Raw genomic sequence first — 13,182 nt, 5'->3', positions numbered from 1 at the left:
GTTTTCTTATTTACTCACTATGAAATATGAATTTAACCAAGTTTAACACAGATTAATGTGCAAAGCAGGTCAGACCAATAACAAGTACTGCGTCATCATCAGTAAAATGTATAAAACATGGCCATAATCTCCATGACGTCACTCACTGGTTTCTGAAAAGCCATTGTGAAGCTCAGTGACAGTGGCTCCAGTCATCACCATCTTGTTAGTGTCTACCACCAAACTGCCGGATAATCCAAAAATGGGCAAAAAGGTGGCACGTGGGTGGAGCTGAGGCGGGCAGAATGGAAGTCGGTTGCTGAAACCTACCAGCTAGATCTCACTCAAAGTGGCCATGCCCCTAATTACAATGACAATTGTCATTTGGCAGACGCTTTTATCCAAAGCGATGTTCATTTGAGATTTTCATACATCACAAGCAAGGTTCTAGACGAGAGAGAATGAAAAGAATACATGCTCTAACGCAACTTTCTGGTCCAACTGGACATAGGTTTAATTAAGGTTAATTAAGCATAACTTTAAGCCATAATATAATTTAAAGGAGTGAATTACATAAAACGTCACCCTCTACAGATGTCATGAATGGGGAAATTAGCTAGAGAGACCAAAACAGTTTTTTGTACCAGTTATCCTGTTTATTTCTGCTGTAAAGTTGGGCATTTTTAGTATGGGGGTCTATGGGGACTGACTTGCTTTTGGAGCGAACCACAAGTGGCCATTCCAGGAACTGCAGCCTTTGGCACTTCCAGGTTATCTTAATTTTTCAGCCCAGGAGGTTGTCCCTTGTTTTTAAATACTGTCAAATATAAAAATTACATAGTCTTTTAGATTCTTTTCAGCTCAGAATGGCATTCAGACAACAGATTTATGTTTGCATCAAAACAAAATGTGACTTACACACGTCTGTTATCTAGCTCCTTAACATAAAACTTTAATATTACCTGCCCCTGACCAGAATACACCACAAAAAGCCACATTCTATGTATGTGCACCTGCCTCTAACAGGCTTCACTACTGGTTTACTATTATCAAGGTTCCGCTTTGACATCTGAGCAAAAAATGTTTGCACTCACGACCCAATCAGTGGGTAGCATTCACACAGCAGTGTGAACCCTAACCCAGACATTTTGGCTAGATGGGGTCACTGAAGTGGGTGGAGCAATCATCACTTGTATCGGCCCTGGGCTGACCCACCACCCTTACCACTGTCCACATACCCCTTACATTTAGCAAGGGTGCAAACAGTGAATCCTAAAACCACCACTAGGCAACCACTTGCTTTAAAATATCAGAGCAACAAGGACTGGATTAACTAGTTCCTACGTTACATGAGAGGCTATAATTATGTGGTCAGAATCAGATAGATGGTTGAAAGTGAAATGCCGTGAACATCTCTACATTATATAAATGAAAACACAAAAGGGCATCTAAATTCAGCATGTAGTTTATTTATGTACTTTTACCTACTTATTTATGTTTACTTGAGGAATATGCACACATCACTTACGTATTATACTTCAATTCAAGTGAATTTGAGAGAGGTTACTGGAAAGTGAAGCAATTGTAGCAGAGGGTGATTAGGAAAATGGATGGGAGCAGAAGCAGAAGTGTAGTCATTGGTGGAGCATGTTTCTGCACCGCTTGCATGCACTTATGTTTGGCAGATGTGATGCTTCACCCTCTGTGTGACACACTAAAATCTGTGTGGCATGTTGTACAATAGCATGATGTTGACTGATGTTGCTCTTCATTAAATAAACTTTTAGACTTTTTTTTTGCAAGTACTCCATCCCTCTCACATTCATCCACCTTGTTATGCTTCTTCTTCTTCTTCTTCTTCTTCTTCTGCTTCTGCTTCTTCTTGGTCTTGTTTTATTGGCAGATGCTGCTTGAGTGAATGTCTTCTCATCACTAGATGTTAGAGCTAATGCTGCCACCTACAGTATGGGAGGGGAATACAGCAGCCAACACATCCAATGGACACGGCAGTTATGCCTCTGATTAACGTTACAGCAGACCTTTTTGTTTGTTTGTTTAGAAAGGATATAGGAATACTTCAATAACAAGTAATCACCAGATCCACAGCAATAACCAGTAATATTGCAGACTAGCTACTGTAGAATCAGTGAATACAGATAAAACATTTGCCAAAAGTAGCCTGTGGTAATACATAACTGGTTATCATTACCAGTCATGACTTTATCACTTCTCATTTCCAGGTAATGAAGCACATTCTAAAATAGAAAATAAGCAAATAAACTTATAATGTTTAGTGGTCAGTGCAGTAAATACTGATGTACCTTAAGTTGTGTAAATAACCATTTTGGGGTAAAATATCTCATGAAACATATTTTATTACACTATTATACTATTATTCTTATTCAAGAATAACGAAACAAATAAACAATACACTGAAACTAGGTACAGTATTAATGTCTTACAGTTGTGAAGTAGCGGGTCCAATTTTTTTATTTATTTATTTTTTTTAAAGAATCACTTACATTCATTGAGCTGTTTCTTGAGATAATCTCGTTCTGTTAGGCGGAAGAGTGTGCCATATCTCGGACCAATCAGTGAGCCATGTTTGCAGATCCCCGCCCAGCGAAACCACGCCCATCTAGTAGTGTGGGCTTACGTGATTGGTAGTTAGGCTTTCCTCTCTTCTCTGATTCGCCAAAATCTTGTTGGTCGGTTCGGGAGGTAGAGGCCGTGTACCTGCTGCTCCTCTGTCAGCCGAAACCTCTTCCAGTCCAGTTAAAGTGTCACGTCAGTACTGCATTGGACTGCACATCATTTCGCCTCCTCACCTCGTCGTTGACTGTGTCGTGGACTTAAGGTAAGCGCTTGGAAAATATAATGAATTCGCTTACTGCAGAACGAAGTCGTGGCGAGGTAACGTTACTGGGAAGTGCAGTGTTAATGTCTTCGACTCCTATCTCGTATCACATCTCATTGTCGGTTAGCCTCAGTTCGGCTAGAAGCCGTTGAACCTAACTTACATAAAGCTCGAAAGATTTCTTTTTTGTGTTGGAGTGACTGTGGTTCAACATAATGTTACGTTTAGGGCCCTTTATTGAAAGAAGCCATGTTCACGGTCGGCCTGTAGTCTTAGCTAATTCCTTCCTGTGCTGCTTTATATTTAATGGCATATGTCTATTTATTAAAGCTGTAACGTACATTGTTCGCTGTGTTAACGGTTTGCACGTCGGCCGGCCTGCTGACAGACTGCCTTTGGCTGCCTCAACAACAGTCTCCTCCCCATCATGCGATGATCAGACGCTTTGCTTATGTAACTTTTGCGGACGTCCTCTAATTCTGCAAAAAGTTGACACAAATCTGCAAGTTGTGAAGAAGTTCTATCTTTGAAACAGTCACAACTATCATGAAAACCAATCCGGGCTTTTGTCATTTAGTTCACTGTGACAGACTTTGACCTCAGGTGATTCTGGAGCTCATCAGGTTGAGCATATGAATGCTGAGTCATTGGACAGGCTACTCCTAGTTTATGCTTTCAATGAATCCATTCATTAAGGAGACCGTGTGAAGAGTCTGTTAGATCAATGTGACTTGTAAGCTCCAATAATTTGTTTAACACGGTTGATTGACACAGTGGTAATCTGCATCACCAGCTCTTGAAGCCAGAAGTTTTATTTTCTCAGACCAAGAGTAAATTAAGAAAATAATATAGTGGCAACTCTTAACCTGCATTAGCTTGATAAAATACTGCTACCACTGCCACAATCTGTGATATGCGCTCTTGATCTATCTCATCTTTCCTTTTGACTCTTCTTCATCACCCTCTTCTGTGTGTCTGTCCCCGGTGTATATTACCAGGCTCTAAGATGTCTCAGAAGATCAAGGCAGGCTCTGTGGTGGAGATGAAGGGAGATGAAATGACTCGAGTCATTTGGGAGCTCATTAAGGAGAAACTCATCTTCCCATACTTGGAGCTCGACCTGCACAGGTGAGGACACCTCAGTGGTCATAGGGCATGAAGAACACTGTGGTTCAGCTCTCTCATTTTGTTCCTTTCATGTTCCATTTGAAAGTTTGGGACCTCTGTCACCAGTACAGCTGGGTTTTGAAATGTCTGGTCTTGGCTTTAGGAAATCACTTCTGCAGATTATACTCCCCAGACACACATCAAATGACTATTTTGAATACACTGAAGCTGGACAACTACTTTCAAATGACAGCTCCTGCAGTGCTGCTATTTCTAGTTTGGCTTGTTTATCCTGCCTTCCTTCCCAGTAGAGACTGTGATTGACAAAGCAACCAATAAAAGTATCTGATTAGTGCCTAATGAAAGTGTGCATGGGTTTGTTGTAAATGTGGGTGGAGTACACCCTCAGTCATTTGCCTGTGTTTCCTCAGAGTGTTCTAATCTCACCTACAAAGTGGCAGGTAGTGTGTTATGATCTCACACACATCAGAAAAGTTCTTCAAAAATTGTAGCAGTGTGATTATAATAAGTATGTATGTGTGTGTGTGTGTGTGTGTGTGTGTGTGTGTAGTGCATATAATAAACTTATTTATACAACTTACTATTATAATTGGAGATATGTTATCATGAGGAAAGTAAAAAGATATTTCTTTAAAAGTATTATACAACTTCTTCAAGACATATTGCACAATTATTATTAATCAACCATTAAACCTTATCTAATGTTCAAGTAATGTCACAATTTCTCCTGATGTTGAAGTGTCCTCAGGCAAGATACTGAGTCCCAAATTGCTGTGTGTGTGTGTGTGTGTGTGTGTGTGTGTGTGTGTGTGTGTGTGTGTGTTGTAAAGCACTTTGAGTGGTTAGTAGACTAGAAAAGCACCATATATAGAAGTCCACTTACCATTTCTAACAATCCCCTGTAATTGGAGCACATGTAGTTTTGTCCAGGGATGTTTTAAATAGGCCTTTTAGGGCCTGATGCTGATTGGCTGGTCTCTCTAAACATTTTTACAAAGACCTCCCCAAAATCGCCGAGGGCCTTTTTTAATGATAGCTAAGCCTGGGCAGCATGGTAATTTTTGAGTCAATATTGACCATTTCCAGTCAGCACAAGCAGCAGGAGCATCCATTTCTCACCTGACTCGTCTTATCTTTTGCATGGACTTTGTTCAGAATTGTATGTTATTTGCATGACCTTTATGTGAAGTTCAAGTCACTAATGTTGTCATTCTTCGTAATGAATCATGTGCATACTGTGAAATGGGAACAGACAGTCAACATTTTGAACTTTAGCTTCCTTTTTCAGATTCAGTATGGTGTAATAACTATCCTGTTGGAATGGCAGTTTCTCAGTAAGGTCAGGGGAAAACAAACACACTGACACTAAGACATCTTCAGTACATTTTGCTGAATAAATAAATCTCATTTCAAACTAGAAACACTCGAGTAGGGAAATATGATATTAATTACAGACATGGGTAAACATTCCAGAGATTAAAACTTGTTCAGGTTTTCTGGCTGAGAAGAATGGGTCAGCTGGTTGAAGAAGTGGTTCAGGTTGAATAAATACAAAACATTACAAACATACACAAAAGAACAAATCAGGACATTCTTGTTAAACCTGAAACAGTTTGTTCAGAGCTTCCTCTGTCTCTCTTTCTTCTGTGGTATGTATCAGTTGTTGAGTGTTTCATTGTTGTTGCTTGGTATTGGCTATTGGGGGCAGGGGAGGAAGAAAGTGGGTAAAAGGTCATGGCTGCATTCAGACAAGGCCAATGGGTGCACAAGAAAGTACACAGGCTGCTTATTGAAGGGAATGAGAAGCACGTTGAGCTTTGTCTCGTTTTCAGATGAAGTATTCCTCCTCTCAAAACGAAGCTGTTATTCTGTGGGGTCCCTCGAGCACAAGTGTAACAAGTGCAGCAACCTTTTCAGTGATACTGACTTGGCAGATGGCCAGTTGTCATTGCACAATTGATTCCCTGTTTCCTTTGTTTTTGTGCTGCTGGATGGGTTTGCAGATCGCCTCGCTGAGGAGAGTAACAGGCATCAAGAGAAGAGTGAGCGTGCATGTAGTGCTGTGAAGGAAGTGGGGGAGGAGGTTAATGGCTTTTCTTGGTGTGAGAAATGTGTCAGGTTTTGCAAGAAATAGAATTAATCAAGAGCAAATAAAGGCCTGGCAGCCGTTTTTGTCATTCCTCAAGCTGGAAGCAAGCTCTCACTCTTGTCCACTCCTTCTTTATGTTGTTCATGTCCTTTGACACAGTCACTGTTTCACATCACAGCCATTTAAATCATTTGCAGACTAGTACAGACGTCACAGAAATGATCTATCACTCTTATTTTTCCACTCACATTAGTTCTCACTAAAGGAAGGAAAAGAATATTCAATATAGGCTCTATATACCTCCACAACTAAACCAACTAAACTGAAACAGTGGCATACGTTCACTTTTAGTCCTTTGGTAGACTGTGCCAGGGCCTCTGTGTAATGGTGCATACTGAAGCATGAATTATCACGGCTCTTCTTGAAACTAAGTGCTTTTGTTCATGGCATCACATGCCTCTGCTGTTGAGATTATAAATGGTCTCCGTGTCTGTTTGGCCCATTTCTAATCCTTACATCTTTGCTTGCTCTCTTATTTACGAGCACACAAATATAAAGAATTATGTAGATAAATCTTTTTTAGTACTGTCTGAAATATGTCTGTGGCATTTTCTATCAAAAATGGGAGCTGCCATTCAATATTTGTTAGATTCTTAGGCTTGTTTATTTGATCATATATTCCAGATTTAAATCAGGAAACATTTGTAACCTTTTAACTTTTAAAGTTATTTATTAACAGGGATACATCCTGTAGTTGGTTTATTTCGTTTAACTGTAGAAAATGATTAAGACATGTTTATGTTCTTCAAACTAAGTATTGAAAAAAGTATTGGTGTGGTTTTCAACACATTTCCAGGACATTATGGATGCATGTATTAGCTTTTTCTCCTGCACTAATCATTTTCAACTCTATCTTCTGTGTCTCTTCCTGCAAAGCTATGACCTCGGTATGGAGAACCGAGATGCAACAGATGATCGGGTGACGGTTGAGGCGGCGGAGGCAGTCCGTCGGTACAACGTGGGCATCAAGTGTGCCACCATCACGCCAGATGAGAAACGTGTGGAGGAGTTCAAGCTTAAGCAGATGTGGCGTTCGCCCAACGGCACCATCCGTAACATCCTAGGAGGCACAGTGTTCAGGGAGGCCATCATCTGCAAAAACATCCCCCGCCTGGTGCCTGGCTGGATCAAGCCCATCATCATTGGCAGGCACGCCCATGGAGATCAGGTACCCTGTTGCTTCATCAGGAGTGTGTTGGCCAATTTGCTCTGTTGATAATGTCTGAAGAGTGTTTACATTCACTGTTTTCAACGTTTTGTGCATGGTCAGGTGGAGGTAAACTGTTAAGACTCCATGAGAGTTCATTAGCTTTTTTATGCTGTGTAATATATGCATTAAACTGCAGGACTACAGCTAAAAGGAGCAACTGTAACTGTGAGAATCTTCATCTGTGTACAGAGAAACATATTATTTCAGGAACCATTTTTAAAAATCTTCAGCTGCAAATCTATTTGTTTTTTATTCATCTTTCTTACACATCAACACGAAGTTAAAAAGGAAAGCATACAAATGATGCACAGACATTCATTGTTATTGTACAACATATAACTGCACTCAGAAATGAGGTGAAAGCAGCTGACGCTCTTTCATAAGTTCAGACATCAGTAAACTTGCGTGCCTGATCTTCATGCGTCTTTATGGTGGGAACAGACAACAAGTGAAGGAACATTTTAGTTCCTTGAAAAGCAGTTCCTTGGGCTAAAAGTTCTGGGTCATTTGGATGGAAATGTGGCTTTACACCAGCTCCCTTATGATCTGACAAAAATCCCACTGTTGCTGAAACATAATTTCCAAACCTCTGTGACATGCTGACTGCTCACTTCATGCCAACTCGTGTATGGGCTCAGTTAGTTACAGTGATCATATGTCATTGTAGGGTTATCTGGAGAGACTCAGTCAATAATTATATTTCTTCCGCTGTCCTTTGGACCATAATGTACTACCTCTACAGTCTGAACAAACTGCAGTAACGTCACAGAACTAAGTCACAGTTCGCTTGTGACATCTGTGCCAAAGTCAACAATCCTCCCCTTAGAGGAGAGTAATCCAGGTGAAGTGTCAAATGGCTTCTTGTTACAAAACATTCCATGGATGTCAGATTATGGACTCTGCCAACATGCTGTATCACCTAACACCATGGGTGATGACAGCCTGGTCCTGCCGAGGTGTTAATGACTGTCTTGGTCATTGTCATTTGAACTTTGATCTTTATGAGACTGGGTTCAGACCTTTCTAAAGATGACTCTAACGGGTGGCATAGTTTAGTGGGGTCAAACAGCCTCGTTGCTTTCTATTATAAAACGGAAAGGTGAAATCCGGCAATCTGATTGGCTGTTAACTGTGATATAATGAGCGCATATCACGGCCTGTCGTGATGTATTGCTTAAGTATTAACCTTCTGTCTTTCTCACTGTACTCACCACAGTACAAAGCTACAGACTTTGTGGTGCCTGGACCTGGGAAAGTTGAGATGACCTACACACCCACAAGTGGAGAGCCAGTTAAATATGTCATCTATGAGTTTGAGGGTAAGAACACAGCCAGGTGGATGATCATGTTTTAAGAAGAAGAAGAATAATCAGAGGGACAATCCCCTTTATTCGTCACACAGATACATGCATCATGCCCACACACACGCCATGCACTGGTGAAATTTATCTTCCGCCTTTAACCCATCCTGGTCGTCCTTCCTCCGCGGCAGACCAGTTTTTAACACCTCCCGACAAGTGGGCCAGGCAAGATACCCAACAATTTTGACTTTTCTTGACAGAGATACACGTCTCAGGTGTGCAGAGATACACACATCAGTCTTAAATGAAAACTATCAGATCAAAGATGGCGAATATCATAATGTGGATGTGTCATTTGTGTCAGTCAATAGAACTCAGCTGGAGAAATGCTTTTACAAGCGCACTTTCCACTGTGTTCACATATAAATGGGAAAATATAAGATATGCCTTATCTATTTGTTCTGAATCCTGTTGAATCTGTTCTATGTAACTATTCACCTGTCGTGGTTTTAGCACTCAAAAGCAAACAGAGCTAACTGAAATAGATTAGACAAGGTTGAGTCATGATGACCAGCAAAAAGGATTTCTTTCCAAGCCATTTCTCAGTGTGTGAAGGATCGATTATTATATTGGTTATTTGGTCATACTACACCTCATATTAAGATAATGAACACAACCACACAGATAAAGGTGTGCATGCAGTACATGTACATCTATATGTGATGGTATTACACTGCATGTGTGAATGTACTGTACTGAATGTATATGTTTGTGCCCGTGTGTCTGTCCAGGCACAGGTGGTGTTGCCATGGGGATGTACAATACAGATAAGTCTATCAGGGACTTTGCCCACAGCTCCTTCCAGATGGCTCTGGCCAAAGGCTGGCCTCTGTACCTCAGCACCAAGAACACCATCCTGAAGAAGTATGACGGTCGCTTCAAAGACATCTTCCAGGAGATCTACGAGAAGTAAGGACTTAAACATCCATGCAAACACCTGCAAAGTAGCTCTCACATGCATAGTGTGTCCTCTCTTTCACAACCACAAGTGCATACACTGTTACACCAGATGTAGCAACTCAGAGGTGTTGTCCACCTTTGTGTGTGTCCAGGGATTACCACGCTCAGTTTGATGCCAAAGGCATCTGGTATGAGCACCGCCTGATAGATGACATGGTGGCCCAGGCCATGAAATCTGAGGGAGGCTTCATTTGGGCCTGCAAGAACTACGATGGAGATGTACAGTCTGACTCTGTGGCACAAGGTTGGTAGAGACGACACTTTTCCATCAAACATTATGGGAAGAACTATGTAGAGACAATCCAAGTAATCTGACCCCAGAAACTGCATTGTATTAGAAAAGATATTTGCTGATTTAGATTGCTGATTTTGCCACCTCAGTTTTATTTATGTGGTTTTGTGTGACCCTCGTTCAGGCTATGGCTCCCTTGGTATGATGACCAGTGTGCTGATCTGTCCTGATGGTCGCACAGTGGAGTCTGAGGCTGCCCACGGCACAGTGACTCGCCACTACAGACAATATCAGCAGGGAAAAGAGACCTCCACCAATCCCATAGGTAAGAAATGATACATAGACTTTAGTGTTTAGCAACTACCCAAACATAACCCCCCCAACAAAGGTGCTATTAATAAAACCTTTAGTTATATTACTTGCATTGTGTGTCATATGCTGTGTATGAATAAAAAGACTAAATTGTGTCCTTACACTGGGTTTTTGTGTGCTACAGCCTCTATCTTTGCATGGACACGAGGCCTGCTCCACCGGGCAAAGCTGGACAGCAACGCAGAGCTGCAAAGGTTCTCTGATGCACTGGAGGCCGTTTGCATCGAGACCATCGAGGCTGGTTTCATGACCAAGGATTTAGCTATCTGCATCAAAGGCCTGCCAAAGTTAGTCTCTTCATTAACTTACACTCAATATAGGTTTCTGCGTCAGGTGCTACGGTGGTGCTATGGTCATACCACTATCTGAAGTCTAGCTGCACATGTCCTACGATATCAGGCAGTACTGAGCATTTAAATGTGAACACACATTTAAACACCTGTATTGGTGTTTCTGTTCTTTTATTCGCTTTGTGGTAAACAGTGTGGATGAAAAGAAGAGAATGCCATTGATTTACTGATAGGTTAAAGTAATAAAGTAATAAAGAAATTAAGGAAAAATACTGAACCCGTAATCAGTTGGCTCACATGACACTGATGTGCTAACAAGATAGCTACTGATTGGTTAACATTAGTTAACTATCCCAAGATAAGATTTACTGTGGTTGTGTCACAGTTGAAACTCATTTCCACCTACTATTAAAATGGGATCTGCACCTGGATAATAAATAATTGATTGATGACTGCTTTTGGCTTTGTGATGACACCTGGTCTTTCTAATGCATTCTAGTTATCTCATTGAGATCAGATCTCTGTCCTCCAGAGCAAAACCTGTGCGCGAGTAATTTGACATGGTGGCACATCAGCCCCAGAATTCCTTAAGGAATTGCAGAGTTTTGTGGAGATGTTGTTGAGTTACAATTGTTCAGTTAGGGCAAACTGTATAAACTTTATGAAATGTTTCTGTGACAAATCCTTAAATATTGGTCGCCCTTGTAAATTCAGCAGATATATTAAGTTATTCCTTTCTTTGCAAAAATGAAAAATACTAGAAACGCTGCATCAAATACGTGACAATAAACGATTCATTGACCCTGTAGTAGCTACATGTTGCTGAAAATGGACAGACTTTTACATGTGGAATCACTTCAGCCGTAGAGCATCCCAGCACATCCTAACTGCACTGGATCAGCTGCTGAGGCTCCCAAACCAACCTTCTAATGACAGCATCCACTCCAGCCAGTGATGTTGTCCACTGCAAATGCCTAATTAGAAGCTTTTCTCTTTCAACCCTCTCGCTTGCCCACTGTCTGAACAACCCATAGTTTATGTTGGGGAAAAACAAATGTATCAGTGTTATGTTGTGTACGGATGCCAGTACATTATACAGATTGCCTTTGCATCTACTTAAGATCTGAACACAGTGCAAGCCAGACTACTGCCAGATGTGGTCACATTCTGATCAAGAAACATTTACACCTCGCATTAAAATGTGTTTTTCTTCATCCAGAGCATCTGGATACAGATTGCATTTTATTATTAGGTGTAAATGAGGTCTTAAATTCTCGATCAGTAAAAGGCTGCAGCAGGTGTTCAGGTTGTGACAACTTGGCAATAACCATCTTATGTTTTTCTGTGTCTCAACTAAGTGCTCTCAGCATTCTCCAATGTGATTATATTTTCCACTTTTCATCAAGGCTTCAATGGCAGTGATCGTAGATACTGTAGTGGAAACCCAACAGTCACACTCACCAAGTAGTTTTACTCATCTCTCTCTCCTCTTTTCCTGTTTGCAGGGTGACACGTGCTGACTACTTGAACACCTTTGAGTTCCTGGACAAGCTGGCAGAGAACCTGAAGATTAAGCTAGCCAGCCAGCCCAAACTGTGATCTCACCTCCCAGCCTCTACAGTTAAACACAGATACACACACAGCACATGCTCATGCACACAGGGACATCTATACAGCTACTGGAATTAACACTGGAGCAGGGAGGAGGGTGCCCAGGACTCCAGGAGATCTTTGGCCTAAACCAGTCATTCCCCAGCTGGTGGTCTGATCAAGCAGGTGTCTTGTCTAGAAGGAAGGAATGGAGGCTTCTGATCAGTGTGGCCATCGTCCCTGTTAAAGTATCTCTAATAGACAGCCATATTTGGCTCCAGGACTGACACTGGGTGAATGACGTAATGGCTCCATGACCTTGTTTACCCTTATTGCACTAGGTTCCCTGAAGTGAGTATGGTGTGTGTTGTCAGTACTTGCTGGTGATCGGTGCTAGACAGGGAACAGAATCAGAGGGAGCCTCTAGCCCCTCACTGCCTTATTCGTTTTGTGTCAAAGTCATTTGATTTGGTTGATTCTGGTCATCTCCTGTGTCTTGTAATGTTTTAACAATACCTCAGGCAGCATTTAATGTTTTAGTACCATAGTGCCACTTACAAACCACAGCACCTGCACTCTCAGCCTGCATTTCACCCATGAAACCTCTCAGCAAGGTAGTGAAGTAGCCATGCGTACCATGAAATTTTATTGTTAAGCAGCATGAAATACACACCATGTGGACTTTTTTTCCTCACGTATAGCATTCAAGTCAAGGTTCTGACTCTTCTGACGCAATTTGTAAACAAATGTAACCAAGACTACAATACACTGCTTTTAGATTTTGTACTAACTTTACTCGTCATGGTTGTTCAAGAGGTGTATTTATTTGTCCTTGTTTCGTGTGTGTGCACGTGTGTGTATTAACATCCAGTATGTCAGTGTTGTACATCATGCCAAAAATTCTTCATCAAACTGTCCACCTCTTGCATCCTAATCAACATTAAGTCTGTTCAGTGCTAATACGAGAACTCATAATAAATAAGATTATGAAGATTTATGGGTGTTATTCTGCATTCATTTGATGCCTTCATTTTGAATTCAACAGGTGAAAATA

General features: G+C 41.2%; 1 protein-coding gene across 1 annotated transcript; it reads left to right on the top strand.

Annotated features, from left to right (window-relative positions):
- The first annotated feature begins 2,699 nt into the window (after nucleotides 1-2,699).
- On the top strand, nucleotides 2,700-13,125 carry idh1 (isocitrate dehydrogenase (NADP(+)) 1). Its single transcript, XM_076747369.1, has 9 exons — nucleotides 2,700-2,836; nucleotides 3,835-3,964; nucleotides 6,990-7,281; nucleotides 8,540-8,642; nucleotides 9,416-9,593; nucleotides 9,737-9,888; nucleotides 10,061-10,201; nucleotides 10,373-10,535; nucleotides 12,044-13,125. Exons 2-9 carry the CDS (start codon nucleotides 3,843-3,845, stop codon nucleotides 12,135-12,137), a joined length of 1,245 nt encoding a protein of 414 aa, XP_076603484.1. The 5' UTR covers nucleotides 2,700-2,836; nucleotides 3,835-3,842; the 3' UTR covers nucleotides 12,138-13,125.
- The last annotated feature ends 57 nt before the right edge of the window (nucleotides 13,126-13,182 follow it).

The sequence above is a fragment of the Chaetodon auriga genome, chromosome 13 (assembly GCF_051107435.1).
Source record: "Chaetodon auriga isolate fChaAug3 chromosome 13, fChaAug3.hap1, whole genome shotgun sequence".
Lineage (NCBI taxonomy): Eukaryota > Metazoa > Chordata > Actinopteri > Chaetodontiformes > Chaetodontidae > Chaetodon > Chaetodon auriga.
This window is presented reverse-complemented; position numbering and strand designations above follow the sequence as displayed.